The sequence below is a fragment of the Aethalodelphis obliquidens genome, unplaced genomic scaffold (assembly GCF_003676395.1).
Source record: "Aethalodelphis obliquidens isolate GAN/ISIS:26980383/991018 unplaced genomic scaffold, ASM367639v1 scaffold6, whole genome shotgun sequence".
Lineage (NCBI taxonomy): Eukaryota > Metazoa > Chordata > Mammalia > Artiodactyla > Delphinidae > Aethalodelphis > Aethalodelphis obliquidens.
In genome coordinates, this window is record NW_020837950.1 from 46,751,847 (window position 1) to 46,778,631 (window position 26,785).

Genomic DNA, 26,785 nt, shown 5'->3' on the forward strand with positions numbered 1-26,785 from the left:
AGGGCCAGCGAGGATGGGTGTGGGAAGGGGAGGTGAGGAGGGTAATTCTCCCTTCTGGAAGTCCTGGGAAAGAGCTGAGGTGGGAGAAAGGGCCTCTCATCAGCCCCGAGTCTCCGCCCACAGCCCGCACCACTCAAGTCGGGGAAGTGACAACTCTTCCCAAACCTCGACTTCCATTTTTGTTTCCTGCAGATTTGATTGATTTCCTTGAAACTGAGTTCTGTTTCAGCAAGCAAACTAGGCCGAGATCCACGTCCTGCACCCAGCGCTCCCAAGTCGTTCTTGGGCCTGCAGACGCAAATCCTCCCAGCAGGTCTCGTTAGCGCTTCCAGGCCCCCATCCCCAAATCCCCTCTCCCATTCCCCTCCCTCGCCGCCCCTCCCCCCAAGCCCGGCGGAGGCTCTGGGAGGCCCGGACTGACGAGCCCCGCGGCTCCAGAAGCCAAAGTCCGCCCGTGGGGACCGTTTTCCTCTCCACTGCTCTCAAGTGAACAACAAGGACGGAGGTGACCCTCGTCCAAAGGGCTTTTATCTGCCCTCCACAGCCGCGTGATCCCACCGCAGGTCCGAGGCAGAGCTTAAAAAGGAAAGAAAGTAAGTTAATGTGCATTAAGCACTGATCTTAAATAGGGGACATTATCTGCGATCTCTTTAAGTGGCAGCAGCACTCCCATGCAGAACAAAGACTGAGTGTCTGAGCTCCAAAAGCTTATAGGTAAAGTTTCAGTCCGATAAAAGCAACTTAAGCGCAAAAACACAGGTTTTCTCGGCCCCAGAAAACTGGCGGTTACTTTTTGCTCCCGATTCCCCAGCCAGGGTGATGTTTGTCTTTGCCCACCGCGGGGGGGTGGGGGGGTGACCCGAAGAGCAAAAGACCTCAGAACTACCCCTCACCCTCACGCCTAACACACCGACCTCCCTTGCGCCACGGTGATGACTTCTTTAGGACTAAGTCGTATTTGCTACTATTTGTTACAAAAGTAATTTCACATTAAAAAAAAAAAAAAAGCTGAAAACCACCAACAAAGGAAGAGTGGGTGCTTAACGTTCTTTTAAACCCTCACACCAAACTCATTCCCCGTTTAGATGTCAGAGGATGGGAGGCAGGACCAGGGCTGTAATTCATCTTGGTTTGCTTCATTCTCCGGCAGTTTGCAAACTATAATCCTGCATAATTTCAGGAACAAGCAGCTTTAGAATTAATGGGTCAATATTATTTAAAACAAAACACGGGGAGCATGACCTTTGCCTCAACTACATATTGCTCGACAAGACTCAGGAAACTCCACTCTAACCTCTCAACCCCTGGGCTCTTTGAGAAACTAAAGGGCTGTGGTTATTAGAAATGGTCTTTGTTTCTTTTAATGTCTCGAAAGGATTTGGAAATAGTAATGTAATATAACATGAAGAATCTCTCTACTTAAGCCTGAGAGGTAAACGTGGAGGCCTAAATATTTTGAACTGAAGGTGTTTCCTTGTAAACTTAGAGACGTATTCCTCTTGAGAGGAATGTATATAAATTGTAGATGTATACATACACACATACTTCTCCAGAACAATTTAGTGGATGTGCAGGTTCCCCCCTCCCCAAAGGAGTAAACTTGAGAGTCATTCCAAGCTAATGTACTTTCTAAATTTCTTTCCCCTTTCTTCTTTCCCTCTTATATTGCTAGCAATAATGGAATCCTCTGGGTGCAAGCCAAAGAAAAATCTGGGAAACAAGACCAGACTTCGCAGCCACCCCCCCTTTTTTTTTCTGAGAGTACCTCTTTTTTCTTTTTAGTTTCTGATGAATGACTATAATTTATTTCTACCAAATTTAAATAAGTACTGCTGCTTTGTGTATTTGACTAGGCAGGCAGAGGGAACTGGTTTGTTTAGGAAGCAGTGACTGAGAAACCCTGGCCAGGCGACAGAGGAGGGCAGAAAGAATCCAGACCAATTTGTATGCAGTATATTTTACTCCCATGAAATAAAACACATTTTTTTCATATTTGCTGAAAAGTAAAACAATAATATTGTACGAAATGTTATACACAGGGTAGGTTGTACATAGCAGTTTCAGGAACATCATTGCATCCACCAGAGAGACTATTCTAAAACTGATATTCACACTTTTTTTTATAATAATAATATGTTAGAAACATACAGTGTGGCATTTAGTATATACATTCCTTTGCTCGCAAGCAAAAAATCCTAATCGCTTCTGTATAACATGCTTTATTTTAAAGCCTAACCTTTAAAAACACTGTTGTGATATTACTAACAACTGCTTTTTATAAAATTAATTTGACATTTCGATATATATACATCCTTTCAGTCATTTTAATGTTAACAACGCTAAACTTAAAAAATAACAAGCTTATAGTAATGTTAAAATGTCATATCCAGTCAAACATTTGTGTGTGTCCTTGCAACTGTTGGAAATACTTTTTAGTGAAAGATGTCAGACATTGAGGAAATTCCTTTGAAATCAAAGGAGCTCTCTTTAATTCAGTGGTTTCCCTTTTTCTCTATATCTTCTCTCTCTCTCTCTCCCTTTCTTTAGTGCCCACGACCTTCTAGCGTAATTCCCAGTCTTTCAACAAGGGCAGAGCTGCCCTATCCGGCACGGTCCTAGAATCCCGGCGCAGTGCGCGGCTCACACGGGCCGGTCCACGGCGTACTGGCAAGCACTCAGGTTGGACGCCGGGTTCTGCACGCTGGCGTAGCCGAAGCTGGAGTGCTGCTTTGCTTTCAGTCTCAGGCTGGCCAGGCTCGAGTTACACGTGTCCCTATAAACGTACGGAGGAGTCGGCGGCGCGTAAGGACAGGCGGGCGTGGGCACCGCGGAATTCAGCGACGGGCTGCTCAGGTTGTTCAAGTTATTCAGGCTGTTGAGGCTGGAGCCCGGGACGCCGGTCACCGCTGAGGGTACCATGCTGGACGACATGCTCATGGACGAGATGGAGTTGGGTGGGGAGAACATGCTCTGGGATGACAGGGGGTTGACGTTCATAGAGTTGAAGAAAGGGAAGCTCTTGGTGGACAGGGAGGCCGACGTGAGGCCCTTGGCGGCCCAGTTGTTGTACGAATAGCCCGGGTACATGTCGTCGTAGGGCTGCATAAGCCCGTTGAACTGCGGCCCAAAGCCATTCTTGCACAGCTCGGCCTGCTGGTTGCGTTCCCGCTTTCTCCATTTGGCCCGGCGATTTTTGAACCAAACCTGGGGGTGGAGGACAAGGGAGCAAACAGACGCCACAGATCGGATTAGTAAAACCTAGATCCGGGAAAGCACCAGCAACCACCCCCGCTCGAACACACACCCGCACACCCTCCCCGCCACAGTTCCCCACCCCCACCCCACTGCCCCGTGCCCCAAGCTGCCAGAGCCCCGTCCCAACGCAGGGGGCCAGGCCGGTTCAGGCCTGTGAGCCCGGGCTCTGAGTTGTGCCACAAACCCCAGCACACCGCCTGGCGGCCTGCGAGTGGCTTATTCACTAACCCACGTCCTCCTCAGGGTCCAAAAACACTTACTGCAAAATAAACTCAGAGCAGCGGGCTTTCCGCCCAACCCTTCCCCGGCCACCTTGCAAACTTGCTTGCATTCCAAAGCCACAGTGATGAGGGCAAGGGGCTGGGAGGCCACCTCTCTCTCCTACAACTCCTCCTCCCCTCTCGAATCTCCACCGCCACCCCCTACTCCACGGAACGTGCGCCCTCAACAGGCGCCAGGCCACGACCCCCTTCCTCGCCTAGCAAAATAACCAAATAAAAAGTAAAAGACCACCTCCCCGACAGCTAATTAAACTCCGCGAGCCTGGCGTGTAAATCTCCGGGAACCCGGGAAGAGTCGCTTTGCAGCCTTCCCCTCCCTTCGCTCCAGTCCTTCATACCCTCCGCCCACCCCAGGCCAGACCCGCGCGCCCGGCGCTGCTCCCGCCGGGCCCGGCCTAGTCGCTGGGCTTTGCGGGCGGCCGCCCAGCCCCGCCAGCCCCCACCCGTGTCCGGTGGCCCAGACGCAACCCCATTCTCAATCCACATCGGGCCCGCCCGTAGCCCCAGACGGCGGTTATTGTGTATTGGAGCGAGGCCTGACCCGAGATTTCCGAGCTGACACCGATGATGTTTCACATTACACATCTCAGCCAGGCCCAGCCACCTAATCCGCTTTTTTCCCCCCCTTTTTCCCTTTCATTCTCGATTTCCTTTTTATCCCCCTTCCTCTTTGCACCCGACAGCTATAAAAAGGACGCCTCACTGCCCACTCGGCTGGACAAGCAGCGGGCCTGGAAGGAGGTAGTCCCAGGGAGCCTGAGCGCAGCGCTGCGGCGGCAGGAACTTGGAAGGGACTGCTGAGAAGTCGGAGGGGGTGGGGGGAGGGTTTTCCGAAGGATTCCGGAGACCCCATAGATTGTGTTTTCATTTTAATTACTTGCCATTTCTACCCTGGGCCGTCTAAACTTTGCCCAGGCGAGAAGAGTACGTGTGAGGCCCGATCCCCAGATGCGCGTGAGAGCTACGAAAAACTGACCTTGTGCAAAAAAACACGCGGTCCGGGCCTGAGCCGTAGCTCTGCGCTGTTAAACTAAAACCATTTCCAACTTCAACCTGGCTCATCTATCCACTAGCACAGCCTCATTCCCTACACACATGCCACTCAGAGAGTGCCTTCGGTCTCTCGGCTTTGGGAGTGCATTTTGGTCTCATTTCATCATTATTGCTAGAGTGCTTTCTTCTGTTTTCTCAGCTCTAACTGGGGGCTCTTTTTCTATCCAGAGCATTTTTTTTTTTAACAGCAAAGCCTCGGGCTCCTGCTATGCGTGTTTTCTGCTTCCAGAATCCTAACAAATTTGGAGTTTTCCGCCGACCAGCACAAACCAGGATATTGGGTAATTTAAGTTCATTTTTGCCAATCCATAAAGTACAGATTTGCTACAAAGGTAAGCCCTTTCTTTAATAAAACTATTATGATTGGGAGGAAGGGTGTGAGTAACAGTCTCCTGAGAAAAGATAAATAAACCAAACCGAAAAGTCTTTCTTCTTTTCTTTCTAAGAGGACCGGCAGGGTAGCAGTTGTGTATTAAAACTGCTTCCGCAGATCACAAAACCAGGGGATAGGGTGTGGAAGAGATCTGAATGGCGGAAAAACCGCAAAGACTGTGTAAGGAGGGAGAGGAGAGGAGAGAAAGGGCCGGGCTAGGCCTGGCGCGGAAGTTTTCCAGGGAGGGCAAACCCCTGCGTGTCTCAGGCGGGTTTTCCTTGTTAAAGGCGCTCAGGTTGGAGCCTGTCCTCGGCTCCTGGCCTGGGACGGATCTTATTAGCGCTCGTCTGGCGAATACAAGCCGGGAACACAATGCCCTGTGTAGGGGAATGCACGCGGCCGCGTTTGGGAGCGCGCAGTGGGTCGGGGCGTGGAGCCGGAGCCGCTCCCGGCGCCTGCGCCAGGCCCGCGGCCAGTCTCGGAAGAGGGAGCTGTAACCTCGCAACTGGGGCCGCCGTGAGAGGCCATCTGTCTTGGCAAAGGCACCCACCCGAGCCCTCCCGGACAGCGCTGCCTTCCACACTCTCTCCCGGGCTACAGGGCCGGCATCCCCGCAACGCCCTCCCCGCTAGCCCTCCCAGCCTCCGTGCGGGCTCCTACCCGGACTCGGGCTTCCGTAAGGTTGGTCCACACGGCGATTTCTTCGCGCGTGGACATGTCCGGGTAGCGGTTCCTCTGGAAAGTGGCCTCCAGTTCCTGCAGCTGCTGGCTGGTGAAGTGAGTCCGCTGCCGCCGCTGCCTCTTCTTCTTGGACGGGTCTTCGGCGCCCACGTCCTCATTCTTTCCCTGCTGGCTCTTATCTTTCTCTGAAAACGAAACACACAGAGGTCCCCGTCAGCATGCCCACCTGCTACCCGCGAACGCCAACTGGACCAGGCGGCAGAGGCCGGGGAAGAGCTGGGCTGCCTGGCGGGGGAGGAGGGTGTGGAGCGGCCGCTCCGGGCCAGGGAAAGAGCTGCGTCTGCGGGGTGTGCAGACGTGAGTGTGGGTGTGCGCGCCCCACCGCCTCTCTTCCCCCAGCGCCGCACGTTTTATTTACACGTTTATCTCACTGCGACGGCACACTCATTTTTATAGCCTGTGCTTTCAGGTATATTTATAAGCTTCTGCGTGGACACACCAAATCTCCCGGGACACCCACACGCGCGCGTTTTACAGAACCCCCTCGTAAAAAGCTCAGATTTCGATGCGGTTTCGGAAGGCTAGGAAAAGTAGGCTTCGGGATTCGGCGAGGCACCCAAGTTCCTCTGCCCTTTAGGAAAACCGCCTGTTCTTCTGAGGCGTAGTTTCACAAATATTTTTCTAACAAGCGGAGCTTCTTGGTAGCTGAAAGCCGAGAGCAGAACAGGGGACGCATGGGGGCTCGGGGAGCGGCCTCTGAAGGTCCTCGAATGGAGATACTGGGAATTTTGTGACCCAAAAAACAGAAAGGAGGCCAGGATCGGAATAGGGAGGGCGGCAGAACTGCCCGCGTGGATCGCGCCACACCAGCCGGGCAGTCCAGGCAGAGCGAACGGGACGAGGGGTCAACACAACCCTGGCTCCAGAAGTTCTGCGGGGAGCGGGCTACAGGACCACTCCCACCACGCCTCCCCCAGGAGGGGCCGACTTCCTCGGGGGCGAGAAGGGCCGAGCGGCGCGGGGCCACGCGGCGCCTTACCTGCGGCCTCGGGGCTGGAGGTGTCAGAGATGGTGTGCACCTCCAGCCTGTGCTTGGAAGAGTCCAGGGAGCGGGTCTGACCGGGAGCCAGGACCGAAGCCATGGCCAGCGGCTGGGGATGGTGACAGGAGGAGGACGAGGAGGCGGCCAACAGCTTGGTCCCTGCTGCTCGGTGCTCCAAGTGCAGCGGGCCTTTCATGCAGTTCATGGACGAAGGAGCGCGCCGCACTACGAGTCCTGGGCTGCCGCCCGGCCGAAGCCCCGCCGCCGCCGCCGCCTGCTCCGCTTCCCGCTCTAGGCGCGGAGTTTCCTCGCGGTGGCCGCCGCGGGCAGAGCAGGGAACACAACCCCGGCAGAGTCCTCGAGCCGAGCCGCCCCAGTCCCCTTCGGAAGGCTCAAGCGAAAGGGTCCGGCGGCCGAAAGTCAGCGGGCCAAAGGAGACATGGGGATGTGGGTAGGAGAGCACGGTTCGGAGCGTCTTTGGGGAGCAGGCTTCCAAGCTCCAAAGCGAAACAAGAGTGGGCAAAGACCCCTTTCTTCCCTCCCTCCCTCCCTCCCTCCAGTACCCCTCCAATAAGGAAAGCTAACGCCGCCGTTTGCGCTCTGCCCGCCCCCCGCGCGGCAGCCCTGACAGCGAAGTGTCAAGAGTGACAGGGACAGGTAGCTGTTACTAGATCTCCTGCGGCGGCGGCGGCGGCAGCGGCGCGGGCCTCTGGGCGCACCCTCCGCGGTGCGCACACGCACACTCCCTCGGGCGGTCGAGCTCGAGCCCGGCCTCGCCGCAGCTCAGGTCCCAGCACCCAGGCGAGCGACGGACCAGCTCTGCGGCTCCAAGCTTCCCTGTTGGCCTAACATCTTAAAACCAGAGGCGGGCTTCCTGGTGCCGAGACGTCACTCGGCCGCTGCCCTCCCCAACCCTCCCCGCCTCCTCCCAGACCCTTCGCCGGCTGGAGTGACGTGACTCCGCACCAATCAGGAGCCCCCGAGCCGCGACCGAGGGACAGTCCTGTCTGCACCTATCAGCTGTGCGGGGCCGGGCTAATACCTCGCTGTGCCCGCCGAGTCTACACCCGGCGGCTCCCGGGAATTCTGCTCCGGCCCGGCCAAAGACGATCCGGCTTTTAGTTCTGGTGGGGAGGTGGAAATATGCGGCTGGGAGTAAAAGGCTCGTCAGAAAGAAGCGGAAAGATCGAAGGCTGAGAGGTATAAGGATCAACAAGACACCCAGCCACCCTCCCCTCCTTCCTTTTGTGTCTCACTACATTCATTTCCTACCGAGAGGTGTTTTTCTCCCCCGTATGGAGAGGAGACATGCTACTTAAAACCAGAAATATTTCAGAACACCAACAAATCATCTCTCCGATCTTAAATTTTCCAAACAGTCTGTCAAGTGAATGCTGCGGAGCTAATCTGAAGAAGCTTTACTTTAATTGCAAAGAAGACAGAGCCAAGAGAGGCTAATAAATTAGAATTCGAGAAGCAAATGGATCCGTCAAAAGAAAATTACCTTGACTTTAAACGAACAACTGTTTGGTGGTTCACTCTGGATTTATACAAGAATAAAAAGTCGCCTCAGATCACGTTCTCTGTAATGCTTATTAGTCCCCAGACAGAAAACACACAATAGACTAGAAACCCTAACCCAGCATTTTCAAAATGCTGAAAGCTTATCCATTCTACTTAACATTGATTCAGACACATATCCGAGAGCTTTCAAATTCCTTATACACTGTATTAAGCTCATCCTAACCCGAGAGAGCCACGCTTTAAATTGAACTCTCGTTTACTTTGTTACCAGATTCAAACCCATAAAGCCTGTAGAATCAACAACCTTGAGCTAATTATATATAAAATATGCTTTAATGAATTTCCATACAATTAAGAATGTTGCCAAATAACCAATTTCAAGGATAATTTTTAAGTCATTTTCTATTCCTAGGAGCTCCAGGCTGGCTTGAATTGGTGGAGTCCACAGGCAGAGGCAGTAGGTTGTGGGCAAAAGCCTAGGAGAACGTTCAGCAAGGAAAAGCAAAGCCTTGTTCATTTGTTTAAAACAAAAGGAAAAAAACACCTTTGGGGACATCTAAATCTTTACAGCTCTATTTCCAAAGAAATTAAAGAAAGAAATTCAAAGTTATCATTCAAAATAATTTGTGAAAGTCCTTTTGTCCTCCGGCTTAGGTCAGCTGGAGAGCACAAACTAATCTCCCCTGGGTTTCTGCATTGATGATTGCTTTATTGTGGAGTTAGTGTTATCATCCCTGAATGTGTATTTGTTTGACATTACAGTCAATGATTTGCAACGCCAGTATGAGGTATCTTCAGAAAACTCCCTCCTTGTCCTTGTTCCCAAGATTGGGAAACTTTTCAATCTGAGGCAGAGTGGACGAAGCAGACTACAAATACGTTTGTAACCTATGTGTCTCTCCTTTGCCCTGCTCCCGCCTCCCCCCCACCATATCTGCAACTCCTCCCCCATTTTAAACAAGCTTGAGAGCAGTCCAAGAACCAAATGAGAATTCTTCAGTCTCTCCCCAAAGTATCATGCCACTTTAAGAAGAACTTAGCTACAAGGAGGAACTTTCTTCATAGGAAGCTTTGAATCAGCATTTCTGGTTTTAACCTTTTATTCCAGTTAACCCCATTCCATGCATACACACACCTGCTTAGAGCAGAACACATCCTCATGTGACAGGTCTGCATTAGCTGAGGCTCATACGTCCAGCTATATTAGGTCCTGAAATCTTATCACTAAATTATACATGTTACATAAGCAGCCTGTTGGTAAAGAAGGTTAAATTAATTTACATTCTGCTCATTAACTGGTGCTTAAATGATGCATTTTATCCCTGAGATTTGGTGGAGAATCTCCTTCTCAGACCCCCCAGTGTTTCACCGAAGACAATGCTCTTACATTTGTAGTGGTTTTTAATCTGATAAGACACTAATTTGCTTAAGTCTTTTAAATAAGGGTTTTAAATGTTTCTCACCATTTTCTTATTGAATTTCCTCTAATTCCCCCAAGACCATAAAGTGTATGTGTAAAGTAAATATTTCCTCCCATTGCACTGCCAGCTGATGACCTATAAGTAAGTCAATATGAATCCAGCCCTTTTCTGCCCAATGTGTTTACTAATCATATTCTAGTATCTTCTCTTAAACCTCAGCATAGCTGCAATCCCCACAATACCATACGCTCAAGCCTTCATATCACAAAGAAACTCAATCACATCAAAGAATGAAAGATTCTCCTCCATAGTGAGCATACTTCTTTTCCTTGTCTCTTCAACATTCAAACCCTGGAGTTGCAATTTTTGGTGGAGGCTCTGAGTGGTTTTCAAAACTCCTTACTCAGAAGAGCTGAGAAGCTCCACAGAGCCATGTAGATGTCTAAGCCCATCTCTCATTAAACCCATGGAATTTTGATTTAAGCTCTTTGGCTCTGTTGACTAACAGAACTTTCCTCAAGGCAAATACAGTTTGAAGGACCTAAACCAGCCTCCAAAGTGGGTGAAAAATCCAAGGGCAAGCGACAGCTCCCTGTAGTGCCAACGTGTGGAAATGCTGGTGATCAGCCTGAAAGCCTAAAAAGATAAGGTATCTTAAACTATATCGATCCATTGCAAAGTCAAGTGGAGAATAAAGAAAGACAAATTATTTGAAGAACTCTGGTTAAGCAAAAATGAAATCATATATACATACGCATATATCTATCTATAGATAGAAATACACATACATAATATATCCCCCCCCCAAGAAAAACCCCAACTGAGCCAGGGAGGTATTTCTTTGCATTTCTCTAGCCAGAGTTTCAACTCTCTCCTAATCTTCTAATCACTTCACACACTCTGAGTTTGGGTGATACCCTCTCCAGCCCCAACAGCGTTCACTCCACCGGTGGTAGGAGTGCTCCAACATGAAAAGTCTAGATGAGGAAAGGCAAGTGTGTAGTGGGGAATGAAGAAACATTTTTCAGTTAAAACTCTAGTGGTGGTGGGCAATTTTTAGATTTAATCTACAAAAAACCTGTGGGTGCAAATGTATAGGCAATACAGATGACAAAGGAGCTGGAAGTAAGGGAACCTTAGGTATTCTGTCAGTTCAGAGCTACTGTTACCCGCCTGTCCCCCACTCTTCTTTGACTGGTCCTAGAAATTACTATGACTTCAGCCTCCATCACAGAAATTGCCAATTCAGAAAAAACCCAGCATGGTCGGTTCGGGGAAGCTGGAGGTGCTGCACAGCTGCGGTGGGGAAAGGACAGGAAGCCCAGCGCGGCTTTGGGTTTTCCACTCAGAAGAAATCAGGGATCGTCTCAATCGGGTTTTCTTGCTTATTCTTTCAAAGAAAGACCCTTGAGGAGGGAAATGTGTGACACGGGGTCAGGCGTGTTTTGAGCTGGTATTTGCCACCGATTACCAGCCTTAAGGTCTTATTTAATTTCACACTCTTCAGGGTTAGTTGCACAAAGGCCCTCTGGCCATTGCGGCGAGAATGGGTTGGGTAGCGCCGCCAAACTCTCGGCTGTGGCGGCCGGGATATGAACTGGGACCCAAGCAAGTGACCCTTGACTTCTGGAAAAAAAAAAAAATCTGTCCTCAAAGCTCACCTGGAAGATGGTTCAGTTAGATGTCTCCTTGCGCTGTCAGGCCGTACAGGGGTGGTAGTCTCGCTCCCGTCCAGGCCAGCTCAAGGACGAGACCCGCCCGGACTCAGGTCGGAGGCACGTGACAGGCGTGAGTGTGTGTATGCGCGAGCGTGCGGTGTTAGGCGCAGAGGTCAGAGGGAGACCTTGCACCTTGCCCGGAGAAGTGGCTTTGCCTCCCCTCCTTCCCCTGCCTGGCTTTTCTCTGCCCGTAAATCAAGCTGGAAAGGGCCCCTTCACTGTCCTCCCCCCACCCCAGTCACGAAGCCGAAGCACCCAGAAATTAAAGGCTTTATTGTGGCTGATTCCGCCTCCCCCATTCCCTAAATGGAATAAAAAAGTGCAGGTTTGTAAAAAGTGGCGGATTCTTTTCGGAATCAGAAGTCTGTAGAGGTACTGAGCAACATCCGTCCTCTCTGGGTCCCTGCAAATGGTCCCCATATTTCCGTTCCCACACTGTGGCTTCAAGTTTGGGATAGCTGGCTGCTGGGCGGTTCTCTTCACCCCACACTGGCGGGTGGAGAGAAGAGCGAGAGATTCGAGGGGGCTCGGGGAGGTGGGAGGACTACTGCAATCACTAAACCCACGTGCTGTAATGCCTTTTCACATCAGCCTGTTAATGCTACAGGTTTATTAGGGGCTCATTTAATCGTCGAACTGCAACTAGTCGTGGAAAAGTAAAATAAAGAGAACGGTATATTTGTGTATAGAGGTAAGAGAGAGATAGAGGAATGAGATAAACATCAACATCTAGGTCCAGAGAGATAGAAATGACAAGGGACTAACTAAAGTTACTTAAAAAAAAAAAAAAGTGGATTGAAATGCTCCCCTTTCTCTTTTCTCTATTTTCCCTCTTCAGCTCATGTCCCGTCTCCCTTTCTATTTCTCTTGTTCCCCTTCTTTCTGTCTTCCCTCTCCCAGACATGCTGGTAGCTAACATTCAGCATTAGTTGTCATGGTGACCATAAATCACATAAATCCAAAAATACCCACCTATAATCTGAGATGAAGCTTTTATTTCCCTAGTGAAATAATATTTTAAAAACTGTCAGCTGACAAAAAAAAAAGGAACCCACCTCATTGTCGTAACACAAGTAATATATTACTTCTAAAGGTTTAAATTAAAATGTCAGCCTGTTAAAAACATGCTGGGAGAATCTTGGGCACTCTTCATGTCACATCCTCACAATGAAGTTGACTGCATCACTCCCTATCGCTGTTTAACACATACACGTAATTTTGCCTGCTCTCTCTCCTTCTATTCATTTCTTCCCTCCCTTCCCAACTACCTTAGTCCTCACAGACTGTCTGCCTTAAGTTGTAAAAGAAAGGAGCGTCCTCAGGATCAGAAAGGAGCTCAGTCCTTTGCCTGAGTCTTCTGAGGACCTTGTATGTTGGTCCTCTGTTATCAAGCACTTCCTTAAATGAAAGATGGGTGCCTTGGGGGAAAAGGTGCTGGTCAGGGCCACAATGGGGGAGACTTTCTAGAGGAATGGAGAAGAGAGAAAAGCGGAGGGAAGGACTGGTGGGGAAAAGACGGAGTAGTGGAGAACTGAGCGGGGCGGCCAGCTTCTGTGATTACGTCTAGCCCAGGAAAGGTATGTATATTCTCCCACTCTTGCCTTTTTCTCCTGAGAGGAAACTTTCCCATTTGAAGACGCTGAGCGGGGGGTGGGAGGAAGGAGGGTGGCGGCCGCAGTTGGGCCTTTTGTCTTCTACCTTGGGCTTGTTGTCTTTTGCCTATCTTCGGATTACAGGGTATTCGCCTAGATGAAGAGCCATTAATTACCCATTCAGTCAATATTAGGAAGACGACAAAGCTTTTTACATAGGATTAAGAAGACATCAGATTGTTCCATTAGTATATTCCTGCTCACGAATAAGCTTTCGTTATACATTTCCTTCTCCCCCGAGTCGCTCTAACAACTGCTGCATATATTAACAGCGGGCGGTGCGGGATGACAGTCGAGCCAGCCTCGCGAAACTTTGAGCGCGCACCGCGTCAGTACCGAGGAACGCGACCTGTAAAGACTACTGTGCGGGCGGAAATCCGCTGGGACTGACTACTTTTGGACAATTTCCCCTCTTGGGAGGAAAAAAAACCCACACAGAAAGGAGAGGCAGCTTCTACCGATAAGCTGCAGATTTGGCGTGGGGTGGGGTGTGGGTAGAAAAAAAATGGAATTCTCCCCTTCCCCAGCTCCGCGCTTCCGGAGACCTCACGCCTCTGCAGCACGCCCCGGTCCCCTGACCCCTCTTCGCACTAAGAGCCCTCCACCTTTCTAAACACCCCCCTTCTTTCTGACCACGCTCAAGCCGGAGCGCCGCCCCACGCAGCACCATTTTGCCTTTTGCTGGAGGTGGTCTGGGCTGCTTTCGCGGTGCTCCTTGTGAGCATTAAAATAGCTCCGTAACGGCGAAGGGAAACCAGGCGATTTGTTTTGGGGGGCGCGGGGGGGATACATTAGGAATCCACGGTGTATGTGCTCCGCAAGCATTTGGTGATTGAGTGAATAGGGCTCTGCGGTCGCCAAGGCGGCGGAGGTTACCGCGGGTGCTCTGAAGAAGACGGGCACCCGGCTGCTGCCGCAGGAGACGGTGTGTGTCGCGGCGGGGCCTTGGAGTCCCTGTCCCTAGGGAAGGAAGTCTGCGCGCACCAGAGGCCCGGGTCGAACACTTTCAGCCCAACTGCTCTGCCAAAACGATTTAAAAATTAATGGCATCACTGGGGGAGGCCCGGCGAAGGTACCCGCCCCCGGTCCGGTCGCGAAGCCAGGCGCGGAGACCGAAAGGCGGCAGCTCGGTCGATTCCAGCTGCGAATCCAGAGCCACGGCCCCTAAACTTTAAAGGTATTGACAGGGGAGGATCATTCCGTCCTCTTCCCGAAGGCGAAGACAACTTTTTGAGTTCCTCCAAACGGAGCTCCTTTCGGGACACCCAAAGCGGGGAAAAGCCAAGGACCTCTGTTCCAGGGGGATGTTCTAAGCGGGCCTCTGCCCCTTCTGTGTGGGGGATGCTGTTTAACTTGTCAACTCTTCCTGTCTTCACCTGCCATACCTAGCCACCCCTCTCTTCACCCTCTCTCAAACCCCTGGCTTTAGGGGATCTTCAGCCTACTCCCTGCCCCCTCCCGTTTCGGGGTTCTAGCCAGGCTGTGGGTATCAAGGGGATGGGGACTCGCTTGCGATGGGACGCAGAGGTCGGGCCTCCCAGAGGTCGACACTGTCAACTCCGAAAACGTTTTCAGTCTTCAATGAGGACACCGTGTTTTGGGGGGATGAGGGAGAATAGTGCCAATAATAGAATAGCTTGGCCCTTTTCGAAAATCGCATGTCATTGTAAACACTTTTCTTTTTAAAAGCCAAAAAAAAAAGCAAATAAAAACTATAAAAAATTAAGGAGAAAAAATCATTTTTCTCTTTCTTTCCTTCTTTCTTTCTTTTCTTTTCTTTCTTTCGCAGGCTGTCGATAGGAGTTTGCATATTCCATAAGTTAAATTTACTTCTACTCAGTAAAGGGGACTGTGGCAACCTTCCTTCTATGGCTTTGCCCACTCGTGTGTGACATTTTTGGTCTAATCCCATTCCCTAAACGCCAATAAAATCAAGAATTTCAGCATTTTTCCTATCACGTGTCTCTTCTTAATTAATGGCATTAAACATGTTTGGGCAGCAATTTTCCTCTTCGGTCCAAAAAGTAGAAAACAGACTTAGCTGTGTGGGGAAGAGCCTATCACTGCACTAAAATAATCCGGGCCTGAACATAATGGTTAAGAAAACAATCGTTTGTTATTTCTAGCTCTTTATTTGTTTGCTAATTACCAAAAGCGAACGCCCAGGAGCACCTGCCTGAACGGTGACAGGAGCAGACAGGACTCACCGGCTCTCCGCCGCCTCTTGCCCACCTAGGAAGCCCCCATCCCACCTCAGGCTTCCCCTCCAAGGGGTCCTAAGCTCTCGTGGAAGCCACCTGTCCTCAGAAACCATTCCTGGGGTCAAGAAAACACTGGATTGGGGTGGGGGTGGGAGGAGACATTTTGCATCTCTCGGCTCCCAGCGCTGCGAGAAATGTCAACCTCGGCTGGGCCGCGGCCGGCCCGCGCTGTGCGAAGCGAGACTGGGGAGCTCCCCTAGCCTGGCCGGAGCCGGCGCTGAACACGCACAAAGCATTTTCCCCGGGAGTCATCGCTGCTCTTGATTTTTAACCATATCCCAAACATACTCTGGTGTAATAATTTATTTTTACGACCGATTATCAAACAGAAGAAGAATTTAACACAATCTTAATGACAGAAATCACCCGACGTTATCTCTACATGGCCCCATTTAACCCCATGGGGTTAATCCCGGACAAGTGAGCGTTTAACTGGCCCAGCAGGAGGACTTAGCGATATTGCGCAGTGTCGAGGCCGTTGTGCTCCACACCACTTTAGACGTTTTATTCCAACAAATGATGCTTTTCTCTCCGATTCACTGGGAAGCCCAGTGCGGGGCTTTTGTTTTCTTCTCGGTAATACGGTTTGTTTACTTGGCGGGGAGTCCCAATTCGCTCCCCTCTAGCACACATTACATTTGTATCCTTACACTTTAATCCGGAAAGAGGGGGTTAGGGGCCGAGGACTGTGAGGGCTTTATCTCCTCACGTTATCAAAGGTCAACAACCTCCTAAGGATAGGCACTTATTTATTAAGGGGCCTGGAAAACACGGAGAATAGACGAACGGTAAATTTGAGTTTTTCATGTATTCCAAAGGAAAGGTTGTCCTCTCATCCCCTCTCTGTCTCTCTGTCTCTCTCTGTCTCTGTCTCTCTGTCTCTCTCTGTCTCTGTCTCTCTCTCACACACACACACACCTAAAAGACACGTTTCAATTCAACAAGATCTGTGCGTAGGAGACGTTTTAAGTTTGACACACGCCTGCACACTTTGAGCAGCAATATCCCTTGCCTTGTCCAGAGTGAAACCGATCAACCACACTACCAAAACCCGAGATCCCGCAACCAGCACAACAGGTAGGTTCGTGTCGACAGGGGCACACACTCCATTCCACCCTCGGCTGCTGCGCGCAGTTGCGGCCCTCAGGCTCTGCAGGGCTGTTGTCAGCTCGCCGCCAGGGCGAACCTACGCCAGCCCGAGCCTCGCGTACTGGCCTTCCGCGGTAAACCCCGCGCCCACAAGCCTGGGAGGGGCGCGGCCGAGGGCCGTCGGTACGGAGTGGGCCCTGCCGCTGCTGCATGCAGTGGGACGTGGTGAGCGACAGAGGTCGCTGTTGGACCACTTTTCCACGCCAGCTAGCGGCACAGAGGTAGGTTGGGGGTGTGCACAGATCAGGCCACACATCAGGAGATGATCAGGAGAGAGCGAGAGGGAGAGGGAGAGGTGATGGGTCTCAGGAGTGCAGTATAATTTGGGGAAGGGAATTAACGTTCCTTGGACGGCTGCTTCCCATCCCAACCAGGGGCCAAGTTCCGAGCAGGCGCGCCCCGTCTGGCGGCCTCGCCTGCGTGCGCCTCACCCGAGCCCCAGAGGACCGGAGGCTGGTGCCCAGCGCGCGGCCTGCGCCTCGTTCTCGGCCTTACCATTGGCGCCGGGATGCTGCCTCGGGAAGAGCTTGCTGCTGGCCGCCTCTTTCCGGCTCTCGGGGGAGTCCGTGAACTCGACCTTTTTGATTTCGGAGTCTTTGGGGAAGAGGCATTCAACGGCCGCCGGCTGCACGCCTGGGCCACGCGCGCCCGCCCCACGTGCCGGGAGAGAGACGCCCCGGATGGCGGCGGAAAGTAGCGGGGGTCGAGGAGGGTGGGAGAGGGAGGCAGGACGGAGGAGAAAGAGGGACAAAGAGCAAAGACCCAGTTAGAGGAAAGAGCGGAGGACACTCCCGTCTCCCGGACCCTCTGGCAACCCGGCGCAGGGCGGCGTTCTCTCTCCGCGCCTCCCCGGCTGCCGGCAGCTCCCGTCGGGAGGCGGAGGCCCGGGGCTTCGACACGCGGCGACAGCTCCCTCTCTATCCACAACCCCCCCACTGGGAGAGGCCACCGGCGTCCTGGTTCTGATTTCCTTCCTGCTCTGGCCGGCCCCTCCGGGAAGCGCCCCTCGCGCGGCCTCGCCACGGGACCAGTGCCCTCTCGCCGCCCTCGCGTGTCGCGGTCTCCCGTCGGGTGACCCTGGCGGAAGAAACGACTCTTACCTAATTGCACACACGCCGACACTAGTTTGCGGCAGTTGGTCTCCATTCCCCGTTATCTGCAAAACGGAAGAGAAGGAGGGCTGTGAGAAGCGGCGGCGGGCGAGCGCGCAGGGCTCAAAGCAGGCTACCTGCGGGGCAGACGACTTCGACACTAGCTATTAGGCGCCTAGTCTGTGCTAGGTTTCAGGCGTGTTTCTGGAACCTGACAGTCTCTGGCAGCCCAGCCTCATTCCCACCCTTGCCCCTGGTCCAGGACATCTGAATGTTTACCAAAGAGGGGCGGGGGAATGTGCCTCCAGAGTTGCAGCAAATGGGTCCAGGAGCTCTTGGCCGATCAAGTCACCGTGTTCTGGGAACCTAGGCTGTGGAACTACTCACAGGGGAGTCTGTGTCAGGGGTTAAAAGCCCGTCTGAACACGAGGACAGCCTTAGCAGATACAAAATTTGGGGATGAGTGAAGAGGACTTTCTCCTTGGAGAGTTGCACGTGAAGGCCAGCACAGTGGCTGTCCGTTAGCTGAAGCCTAGTAAACATTTATAGAGTGCCAGAGTCAACTTGTTCCTGTCCTAGATAACAGTTCCCCTCGATTTTCTGTAATTCTGAAACGAACAGGACTCCCTAGGCCTAGGGTGCTCCAGGAGCGAGCTGGCTTCGGGCCTCTCATCCATCAGGAGCCACTTTTCCATATTTAGCCACACTTTGCCCTGGAGATACTCACCCGGCCATTTATTTACCCTAAAGTATGATTTAAGATCGCAGAGCAGGGGAACGGGGTGAAGTGACTGAGACTGAGGAGAGCGTGGCAAACGTCCCCCGGAGGGTTTACTGCCCGTCGAGGACAGAGAAATAGCTCTGAGAGACCGGCTCCTCCAGTTCTCCCCCTTCTCCTCCCCGGCAAACCAGATCTTCTCCAAATTTCCAACCACAACGCAGCGAGCCAAGCGTTTAACGTGCGCCCCCTTCTCCGCCACGAGCAAACCGGGAGAGGTGGGTGGCGAGGGGCTCTGTCGGGGTGGGTAGAAGAGCCGCGGCTGCTTTAAAGACGGAAGAAAAGAAAGGTGCCCGCTCCTCAGGCCCCTTGGATCTCGGCGCCTGCCTCGCTCCACGCTACCCAGGGTACGCCGGCGGCGGAAGGGCCCACCTCACTCAGGTCCGGGGCTGGGGCTGGGGGGCGGGCGATACCCGGCTGCGCAAGGGGCGGAGGCTGGGCAGGGAGCTGGGGGGTCTGGCTCTGGCGGAGTCGCATTTCCCGGCTCCTCGGCCTCTCCTGGAAGGAGCCGGGGCCCAGGGGCCTCTGGCCAAGGTCGCTGCCTAGAGGAGGGGCTGCCCCGCGCGGCGGCGTGGGGCTCCAGGGATGGGGACCGCCAGGCGGTTCCCCCACCCGCTAGCGTGGACGCGGGCGGGGGCTCTGCCGATGCTTGCGGGCCCGGGGGCCCAGAAGTAGCAGTTTGGCGGCTCCAGATTTAGTGATTCTGCAGTAAAATCACAGGATTAGTCCCTGATTGAGATGTCTGTTCATGAGATATTACAAAATTCATTATCACAGCTTTCTACTAACTCGATATGAAGTAACACAGATGGGATTTTATTAGTCCAGACTTCAAATGTTTACTTATGATAATTTCAGGGGAAATTTGCATGTCATCATCATTTCGATAATCTTTTTTTTTTTTTAACTTCTGAATTGGCTGCATTATTAGCCGGTAGCCAGAGCTTTGCAGATGGTAACTGCAAATAGTTTTTATTTTTTTTAGTAGTAAAATATACAAGAGAAAAAGATCGGGTAGCTCAGTGTAAAGTCAGTCAATTATTACACATTCTCCCCCCACTCCCAAGCTTCAGTGCTGAAGACCAAACAAAGCAATAAAAACAAATCTTCAAGAACTCCTCTCTAAAGACTGAAAAGAAGGTCAAGGCGTGTTTCTTAGCTCACTCCTACATGTCCTTATGACTTGGGGATTTATTTTGCAGTCAAAATGAGTCCTGAAACCTGCTTTTTTTTTCTCCTTCATATAATGACCAGGCTTACTAGATGAATTGAGTCTAAATATCTGGGGAAGGTAATTTTTAGAAAGAGACCTCCAATTCCTGCCTGCTGATCCTTAAACTTGCCCTGTCAAGGCAAGTCTTACAAGACAAATTTGGCTGCCGGATTTAGAGACTGGCTTCAATGGCTAATCTCACAAATTAAGATGAGCAACTTTTCCCGTTGGGAAGTTGTTCTCACCCCAAAAGTTCATGTCCTGCTTGGAATGTATACGCCAGGCAATCTTGCTTTGGCCAACGTGAGTTTTCTATTGTGAGCTTACTAAAAAGCACGACACAGCTAATGGGAGCACCCAGAGCCACACTGGCTAAGGCAGGCAGGCAAGCCCTAAGGAATAAAACAATTTACTTAAAAATTATTTCTGCTGACTGCCAAAAGATGAAATTGCAGGAATGAAATATAGTCCTAATAATTCCACATCCTTTCACATTTCCCTCCTTTCCATTCAAGTTGTTACCCTATAACAAAATCTTTAATGGAAAGTTTAAAAATAAACATGGCAAGAACATATGTTTTCAATGAACTAAATTAGTGAGATTAGTCAGTAAATTAATTTGCAGTGGGTAATCATTTAAGGAAATTAAAATACTGCTTAACATAGTTCTGTATTTTAGCAGTTTAAGCCTTCTTTTAAACCAATTAATATCGATGCTTCAGGAACACTTGAGGACAAACATGCTCAACTTGAGGAACAAAGCACCTGAATAATTTAAGTGTAGTTTTTCTGAGGTAGAGCAAAACATTCCATAAATGAAGTAGCTATTTCATTTTTAGGGAAGGTTTGATTGTTGAAACCTTGTATGCTTATTTTGTTACATCAACAAAAATCCTCAATCTATATTGCTTAAGTGCTTTGTTTCCTTGACATAACTGGTATTTGAATTTTTAGATGGATTTCCTCCAAAACGATATTAAAAGCATCTTTAATTCTTATTAATGGCCTAAAAAGAATGCAAGGAAATCTCTCAAAATCAAATTTTTCATAAAATATTTTAGAATGTATGAATTTCCTATATTATTTTAATTCATGATAGTAAATTTCTTTAAAAATTTAGTTTAGTAAGACATGCTACTTGCACAAATAGAAAAAAAGAGTAAAATAAAAATCACACTACCCTATGATGGTTTGATTTCTAAACTGCTTAGGAAAGTAAAATCATTAAATTGTAATAAAAAGAGAAACATACTTCTCAGATTTAGAATCATAATTTTTTTCTTGCTGGACGGTTGGAAAACAGTCCTCTCCCCTGCACCCATTTAAAATGTATCTCCCGAAGTGCAAGATTGGAATTGACTGGTAATCAATTTAAAGGATTTATAATCCGAAGTAATTGTGTGAGCTTGGCATTCAGGCCTGGCTCCCAGGTAATTCGCTTGGGCCTGAGAGGTCACTCACTGCCAGTTAAGATGGAATCTTTTTCCAATTGGTAACAATGGGAAGGGGGCTAATCTTCCAATAGCTGAAACTTTGTACAGAGCTCTTTATCTTGAGAATGCTAATCCTCAGTTTGAGGATTTGTCCCTGTAGTGTTGGCACCAAGATTTAAGGGAAGATACCTCCTTTTAAATGCCAGCCATGGTCTCGCTTCCCACTCGACTTCAGCACCCCGTAGATTGTTAGCGTCTGTGACTGGGGACGAAAGGAACAGGGCTTTGCGAGGTCTGTTTGCCAACTGCGTTACCTCGGGGGAAAGGCAGCCCCAAGAGCCACAAATCACCTACGGTGAAGATTCTCCAAAGTGGAACAAATTTCCAAACTCGCATTATCTCACATCCCTGCGGGAGAGACGGCCTCCACTTACCGGCTACCGGGAGAGAGCTGCTGTCTCCGCGTCCCGCCGCGTCCCGGAGAGATTTCCAGCGAACCGAGGCACGGGCTGCACCGCAAACGCCCGAAAGCCGGGCCGAGAGGGCGGCGAGGCTCCGGAGGGCGCCGAGTTCCGAGGGGGTCCAAGGGCGCGCAGTGGCCTCCGGAATCTAGCCGTCACTGGCCGTTTCTTTCTGCTCTTCTCCAGCTTTCTCGCTCGCTCTCGCACTCTCTCTCCCCTCCCTCGCTCTCATCCCTCTCTCTTCCCTCAGCTCCGACTCCGTGTGGGGAGTGACGTGACGTCAGCAGAGATTCCACCAAACTCCACTGCACAGTGGCGGGCTGGCGGGCGGGCGGGCAGCCGAGCCGGCAGCGCGGCGGGCGATCAAGGGGCGAGCGCAGCGCTTGGGCGAGCGCGGGGGGAGCCCGCAGGGGCGACGGGAAACGGGGCAGGGGAGAGAGGTGGAGGCCGGCGGGCCGCGGAGTCGGGAGCTGGAGAAGGAGCCGGGAGAGCGAAACAGGAGAGGGAGCCGGGCAGGGCGCTTAGACAGGAGCCGAGTGAGCCGCAGGCGCAAGCACTCCCACTGTGGAAAGGAGCACAAGAAGGGAGGATGGGAAGGAGGAGAAGAAAAAGGAATCTGCGCCAAACCGGGAGCTCTAATAAATCAGAGGGGGAGCGCAAGGGCGTCGGGGAGACGGAAACGTACTCCTGGGGGGTGGGGTGGCAAACCCAGACGGGTAGGGAGGAAGGGATGGAGAAAGTGGCCCAAGAAATGGAACAAAGGACAGTGTACATGGGTTTATCTGGGGGCAAGGCTTGTGGGGTGTGAGTTTGAATGTGCCTCTGTGTGACCTTCTTTCAGGCCTGCAGGGTTGACGAAAGAGGTCATAGAAACCAGGAATTGCGGGGGACACTGGAGGCTGGAGAGAAGGCAGGCGGGGTGGGGTGAGAGAGGATGACTGAGGAGATATCCGGAAAAGTGGGGATGAGCGGGGAGTCGGTGGGGTGACTGGGTTTGGGAAGAGGGTGGGAGAGAGACAGCGAGAAGGGAGCGAGCAAGGCTAGTCAGCCGGGGAAGGCCGGGATGCCTGGCCCAGCACCACCAGCCGGGACACCGGGCCCGAGGTCAAGGCGGGTGGACCAGAAGCGCAGCACCCGGTGTCGGCGCGCAGGTGGGCATGGCCGCGCACTGACCAGTGTGCACGAAGGGATTGCGCTGGACGAGGCTCGGGTGTTCACTGAGTCTAGAATTTCCTCTCCTGTACCTACACTCAACAAGTTCACTCCGGGTCACGGCTATCTCATTTTTTAAAATGACGAGGTTAAGGTTCCTGGCGAGCATGGTATTAAATTGCAAGGGATGATGGGGTGGGGGGGAAGGAAGCTCCCCTCAAATCAACATTTGCTCCTAAAAATCGAAGAACGTGTGAAGTTAGAGGGGTCACCCTCCCGCACAACCCCGAAAAGTGTGCCCTACTTTTAAACCCTGATTTTCCGATTTCCAGCAAGAGCTTGTGTTTTGGTAGTGAGAGGATATTTTTGCTCTGTCCTGCCTTTGAGTGGAAGGACTTTTAAACACGATTCGCCTGGAAGACCAGGTGCGAAGGCTTCTGCCAGGCATATTAGACAAAGTACTTTTAATCTCAAGGGCGTCCTGTTAATGTATGTTTTTGGAAAGTGTTGGAAAACAGCCATAGCTCCCAGTTCCGTATTCCCGCCCATATTATTTCCTGCATAGGAGCAAAACTCAGCCAGGCCTGCCATTAGAGAGTCCCCCCCTTTTGGTCCTCAAGAGAGGATAAAATGCCCTGTAAAAGTTGTATGATTCTTCCTAAATCAGTATACCAAATCTCATAATTTTAAGAAAATATAATGACATTGAGGGAACATGTGTGAAATGTATACATTTTTGAAAGCCTGGCATTTAAAATAACCCAGGTCACCATATAGGTGCTGGGCTTTTCCTACATTTGGGGGCTGTCTGGAACATGTTATGTGTTTTCTTGAATTACTCCATGTTTTGAATTCATTTGAGTTAGCAGTAAAAACAGGCAAACAAACTCGCTCAATTTGTTTTGAGTGCTAAATCCCTTCACTTTGAAATAGCTAACAGTCGACAGATGGACTCATTTTATGGAACGGGTTAGCCTCTTCAGCCACGAAGAAAACTGACGAGAGGTCTACATTTTTAAGCCATTTCTAACCTCCACGTAACATCCGTGAAAACTCAAACTTTCTCTCTTTACCGGTGGAAATTCAAGACAGTTTTATTTAAGGGGAGAGAAATGAGGGGGGAATGCCCACGTGCTGTTTTTACTTTTATTTCTCCTCTGTCTCTGAGAATTTCTATTTCTGGTTTCTGAAATCTTGCTGAGGCAAGAAAATCAAATTTCTTCAAGTCCCACGACTGAAATCTAAGGTCACAGCATACCACATAATGTAGTCCAAGAAAAACATTTTCGTCTCTGCCCATCAAAGACTTTTGCTGCCTCCTCAGCCCCCTGAGTAATGGGTTAAATGTCTCCCTCCTTCTTTTCTTTTCATTTTATAGAGATTAAGAGATGCTCGGAGCAGAACAGCCTCGCCTGCATCTGGAGGCGAGGATGAGGCATCTCACGGAAAAGTGGGAAAAGAGTGAGAAAACCGGAGACGGGAAGATTCAGAGACGCGCAGAGAGACAAGGGAAAGAGAAAGGGACTGCGCTGCAGAGACGCGCAGATAAGCGCGTGCCCCCTCCTCCCCCCTTTCAGGATTCAGAGGTTTGCAAACCAGGGCTGGGATGGAGGGGCTCCGGGAAGCTCACATTCCCCTCGTCCCCCTTCTGTCTGGAGTCTCGCCCGCGAGGGGCTGGCTAACCCCAGTCCCGGCCGCCGCAGACACCGCGCGGAGCTTTTGGGTCCTCGCCTCGCCCAGCGCCAGTGCAGCTGAAGTGAGCAGCTGGTGGGAAATGCAAATGGCTCCTGGAGAAATAGAAGATACAGAATGATTCTCATTCCCTCCTCGAGTGTGTGGAAGGAGCTGGACATACGTTTCACGCTCCTAATCCTTCTTTTACATTTTTAGTCATACTCCTATTAAACAACTAATTAATGCCCAGAACCACCAGGGAATACATTAGGCATGCAGCGGAGAGGCAGGGTGCTGGGGGGGCTACAGACCACCAAGCTGATTTAAGACGTGGATTTCAGGTTTTTCCCTCTTCAGAGCAGAAATGGAAGAGTGGGCCGTGGCGATTGTATTTAGATTCCGATTACTTCAAATTAGAAGGGGGTGGAGGGAGCGTCCAACCAAAGCAAGCAATTCCCTGCCTTGCAGATGTAAACAAGATTGTAGCATCAAAGGTACTAGCTCCTTAAGGGCCAGATCGCCTGGCTGGGAGCCGGGTGTGGGGAGACACTGGCCTTATGTATCAGTGAATTTCAAGGATGTTACACTTTTACATAAACAACTCCGGAGCCGATCGCCTGGTGAGACTCACTGTTCTAGAATATCTTAAAAAAAAAATTTTCCCGGAAGTATATATTCTTTTTACTTTTCCAAAATTTTGAACTATGTCTAAAGATAATAACCTTCCAGTAAACCAGTGCACTGGCCCATTTCCCCCAGCCATTCCTTCTGTCTTTTTGATGATTGGATTTAATGTGTGTGGGACACAGAGGATTAAACATAACACACCGCCCCTCCAAATAAATTAGCATAGGAAGAGTGGTGCTGGCTACATGGGGTTCCGAAAATTTTTGTGAGATTCTGAATTATGCCCCTCCCTCTAATGTTTTGAAGCCAGCGACAGAACTGTTAGAATAGAATCGAATTGTGAAGCTCAGAGAGGACATAGCAGTTTGTGATCAAAACTCGGCAAAACCGAGGACAAGTGTAGGGCGGCGACATCCGCCACCTCACTCTCACGCAAGAGTTAGGATTTGGGAAAGGTACAGTATTATTTTCAAGCCCGCCTGTGACTGCCTGCGTGCTACCATTTACTTTCTTCATTCTGGATTATGATTTCAACCCTGGCAAGCAATTTCCCCAGCTCCTTATCTGACAACAAGAGAGTATGTAAATACCAATGGCTAGAGATGTTTAACTGCCTCAGACATTATTGATTTGTTGGCTGTTCTAAATTTTCTTCCCGGTCCAGGTCTTGTTTCCAAATTGTCTATTCAGGCGGCTTGAGGTGTCCCTCCGATGCTACAATACAATAATTTTTTAAAAAGGCATTTAAGATGAACCAATTGATTTGCATATAAATTAAAATTACTATGCGTTGCCTATTCTGGTGTTTTATAATCATTTCGAAATTAGTACTTAACCACTTGAGCTAAAAGAATATATAAATGTCTGTATTGACTCACTAATGAATTACCTAATTAAAACGTCTCCTCCTGATGTTGGGCCCTGGAAAGCTTGTTAAATCAAGACATATTAGGGAGAGATGAATATTGGAAGGGTAACAGACCAAGGTCTGGAACTCAGAACGGAGTTTCCGGTGACCCCAAGCTTTAATTTTGGAGCGCCGGCCCTTTTCTCTTGTTAATGATTTTGTGCTTGTTTGTAAATAAACGAAGTGGAAGAAGCGCTCCGGAGGCCGCGATCGCTCTGGCCCTTTGCTCTGGCAGGACCTTCCAGCTCTGACTTAGAAGCGCTCAATCCTGGGAGAAGCTGGGCCAGCCCGGGAGGTGTGTGGCCCCGCGGGCGGCCTGGCCAGCCTGCTCTTCTCCTCCTGACTCTCCGGCTGGCTGGTGAACCGAAGCAGCGCTCTCTCCGCCTGATCCGAGAGCTGGAAGTAGAGCCGACATTTAATAGATATGCTAACTGAGCACTTACCTTCGTCCTGAGAATAGGAATAAAAGGTAGCTCTTCTTAAGAGAGGCGGTGCAAAGGCACGCTAGGAGTTCAGAAAAGGCTAGCAGCGGGAAATCTGTAGCCTGGGGGCTCGCCAACATCCCCTTTCATTTCAAGCACTTATTGATTTGCTGTTGTCATCTTTGGCGACGCAGAAGGACACTTGAAAGAATTTCTGATGGGGCTCTGATCTGAGAAAGGAGGTGACCTGCCCAGGCTCTCACCAAATTCTTAATTACCACATCAACTGCTTTTTTTTTTTTTTAATCCCCCATCCCACCTCCTTCCCCCGTGGCAACTGAGTTTGCTTATCCTGAACTTTTTAATTATTCAGGAACTTCCTTACCTCTCACTGGCTTCCCTTCTGCAGCAGTTTTCTATTCGAATCCCCCCCCCACCGCCCCCCATGGTAGGGTCTGTATATTGATCCTTCTGACCTTTGGCACATCTGGGCCTTCCACAATCTCTCAATCTTTTTAGATTTGAGGTTGGAAGGCTCCACCCTCTCCACTATGTGCACATACTCAGAGATACGAAAACTTACACAGACTGTCCTCAAACCCAGGGGATCTAACAGA

General features: G+C 50.6%; 1 protein-coding gene across 3 annotated transcripts; it reads right to left on the minus strand.

The window, feature by feature from the left end:
* Positions 1-1,941: 1,941 nt before the first annotated feature.
* On the minus strand, positions 1,942-26,759 carry PITX2 (paired like homeodomain 2). 3 transcript variants are annotated; one of them, XM_027103516.1, is made up of 6 exons: positions 26,554-26,759; positions 21,360-22,773; positions 17,511-17,566; positions 16,906-17,043; positions 5,623-5,828; positions 1,942-3,204 (listed from the first exon to the last, which is right to left on the minus strand). In XM_027103516.1, the coding sequence occupies exons 3-6, from the start codon at positions 17,554-17,556 to the stop codon at positions 2,641-2,643; spliced, it is 954 nt and encodes a 317-aa protein (XP_026959317.1). In that variant the 5' UTR covers positions 17,557-17,566; positions 21,360-22,773; positions 26,554-26,759; the 3' UTR covers positions 1,942-2,640. The 3 variants fall into 3 exon arrangements, with proteins under 3 accessions (XP_026959317.1, XP_026959318.1, XP_026959316.1); XM_027103517.1 differs by lacking the exon at positions 16,906-17,043; XM_027103515.1 differs by lacking the exons at positions 16,906-17,043; positions 17,511-17,566; positions 21,360-22,773; positions 26,554-26,759 and adding an exon at positions 6,683-7,553.
* Positions 26,760-26,785: the final 26 nt, after the last annotated feature.

Bases quoted from the DNA above. Each gene is read 5' to 3' on its own strand.
- PITX2 (XM_027103515.1), bottom strand. From the start codon at position 6,890: ATGAACTGCATGAAAGGCCCGCTGCACTTGGAGCACCGAGCAGCAGGG. The intron at 5,829-6,682 runs GTAAGGCGCCGC...TTTCGTTTTCAG, and splicing joins CTCCAGCCCCGAGGCCGCAG to AGAAAGATAAGAGCCAGCAG. The intron at 3,205-5,622 runs GTAGGAGCCCGC...CTCCACCCCCAG, and splicing joins TTACGGAAGCCCGAGTCCGG to GTTTGGTTCAAAAATCGCCG.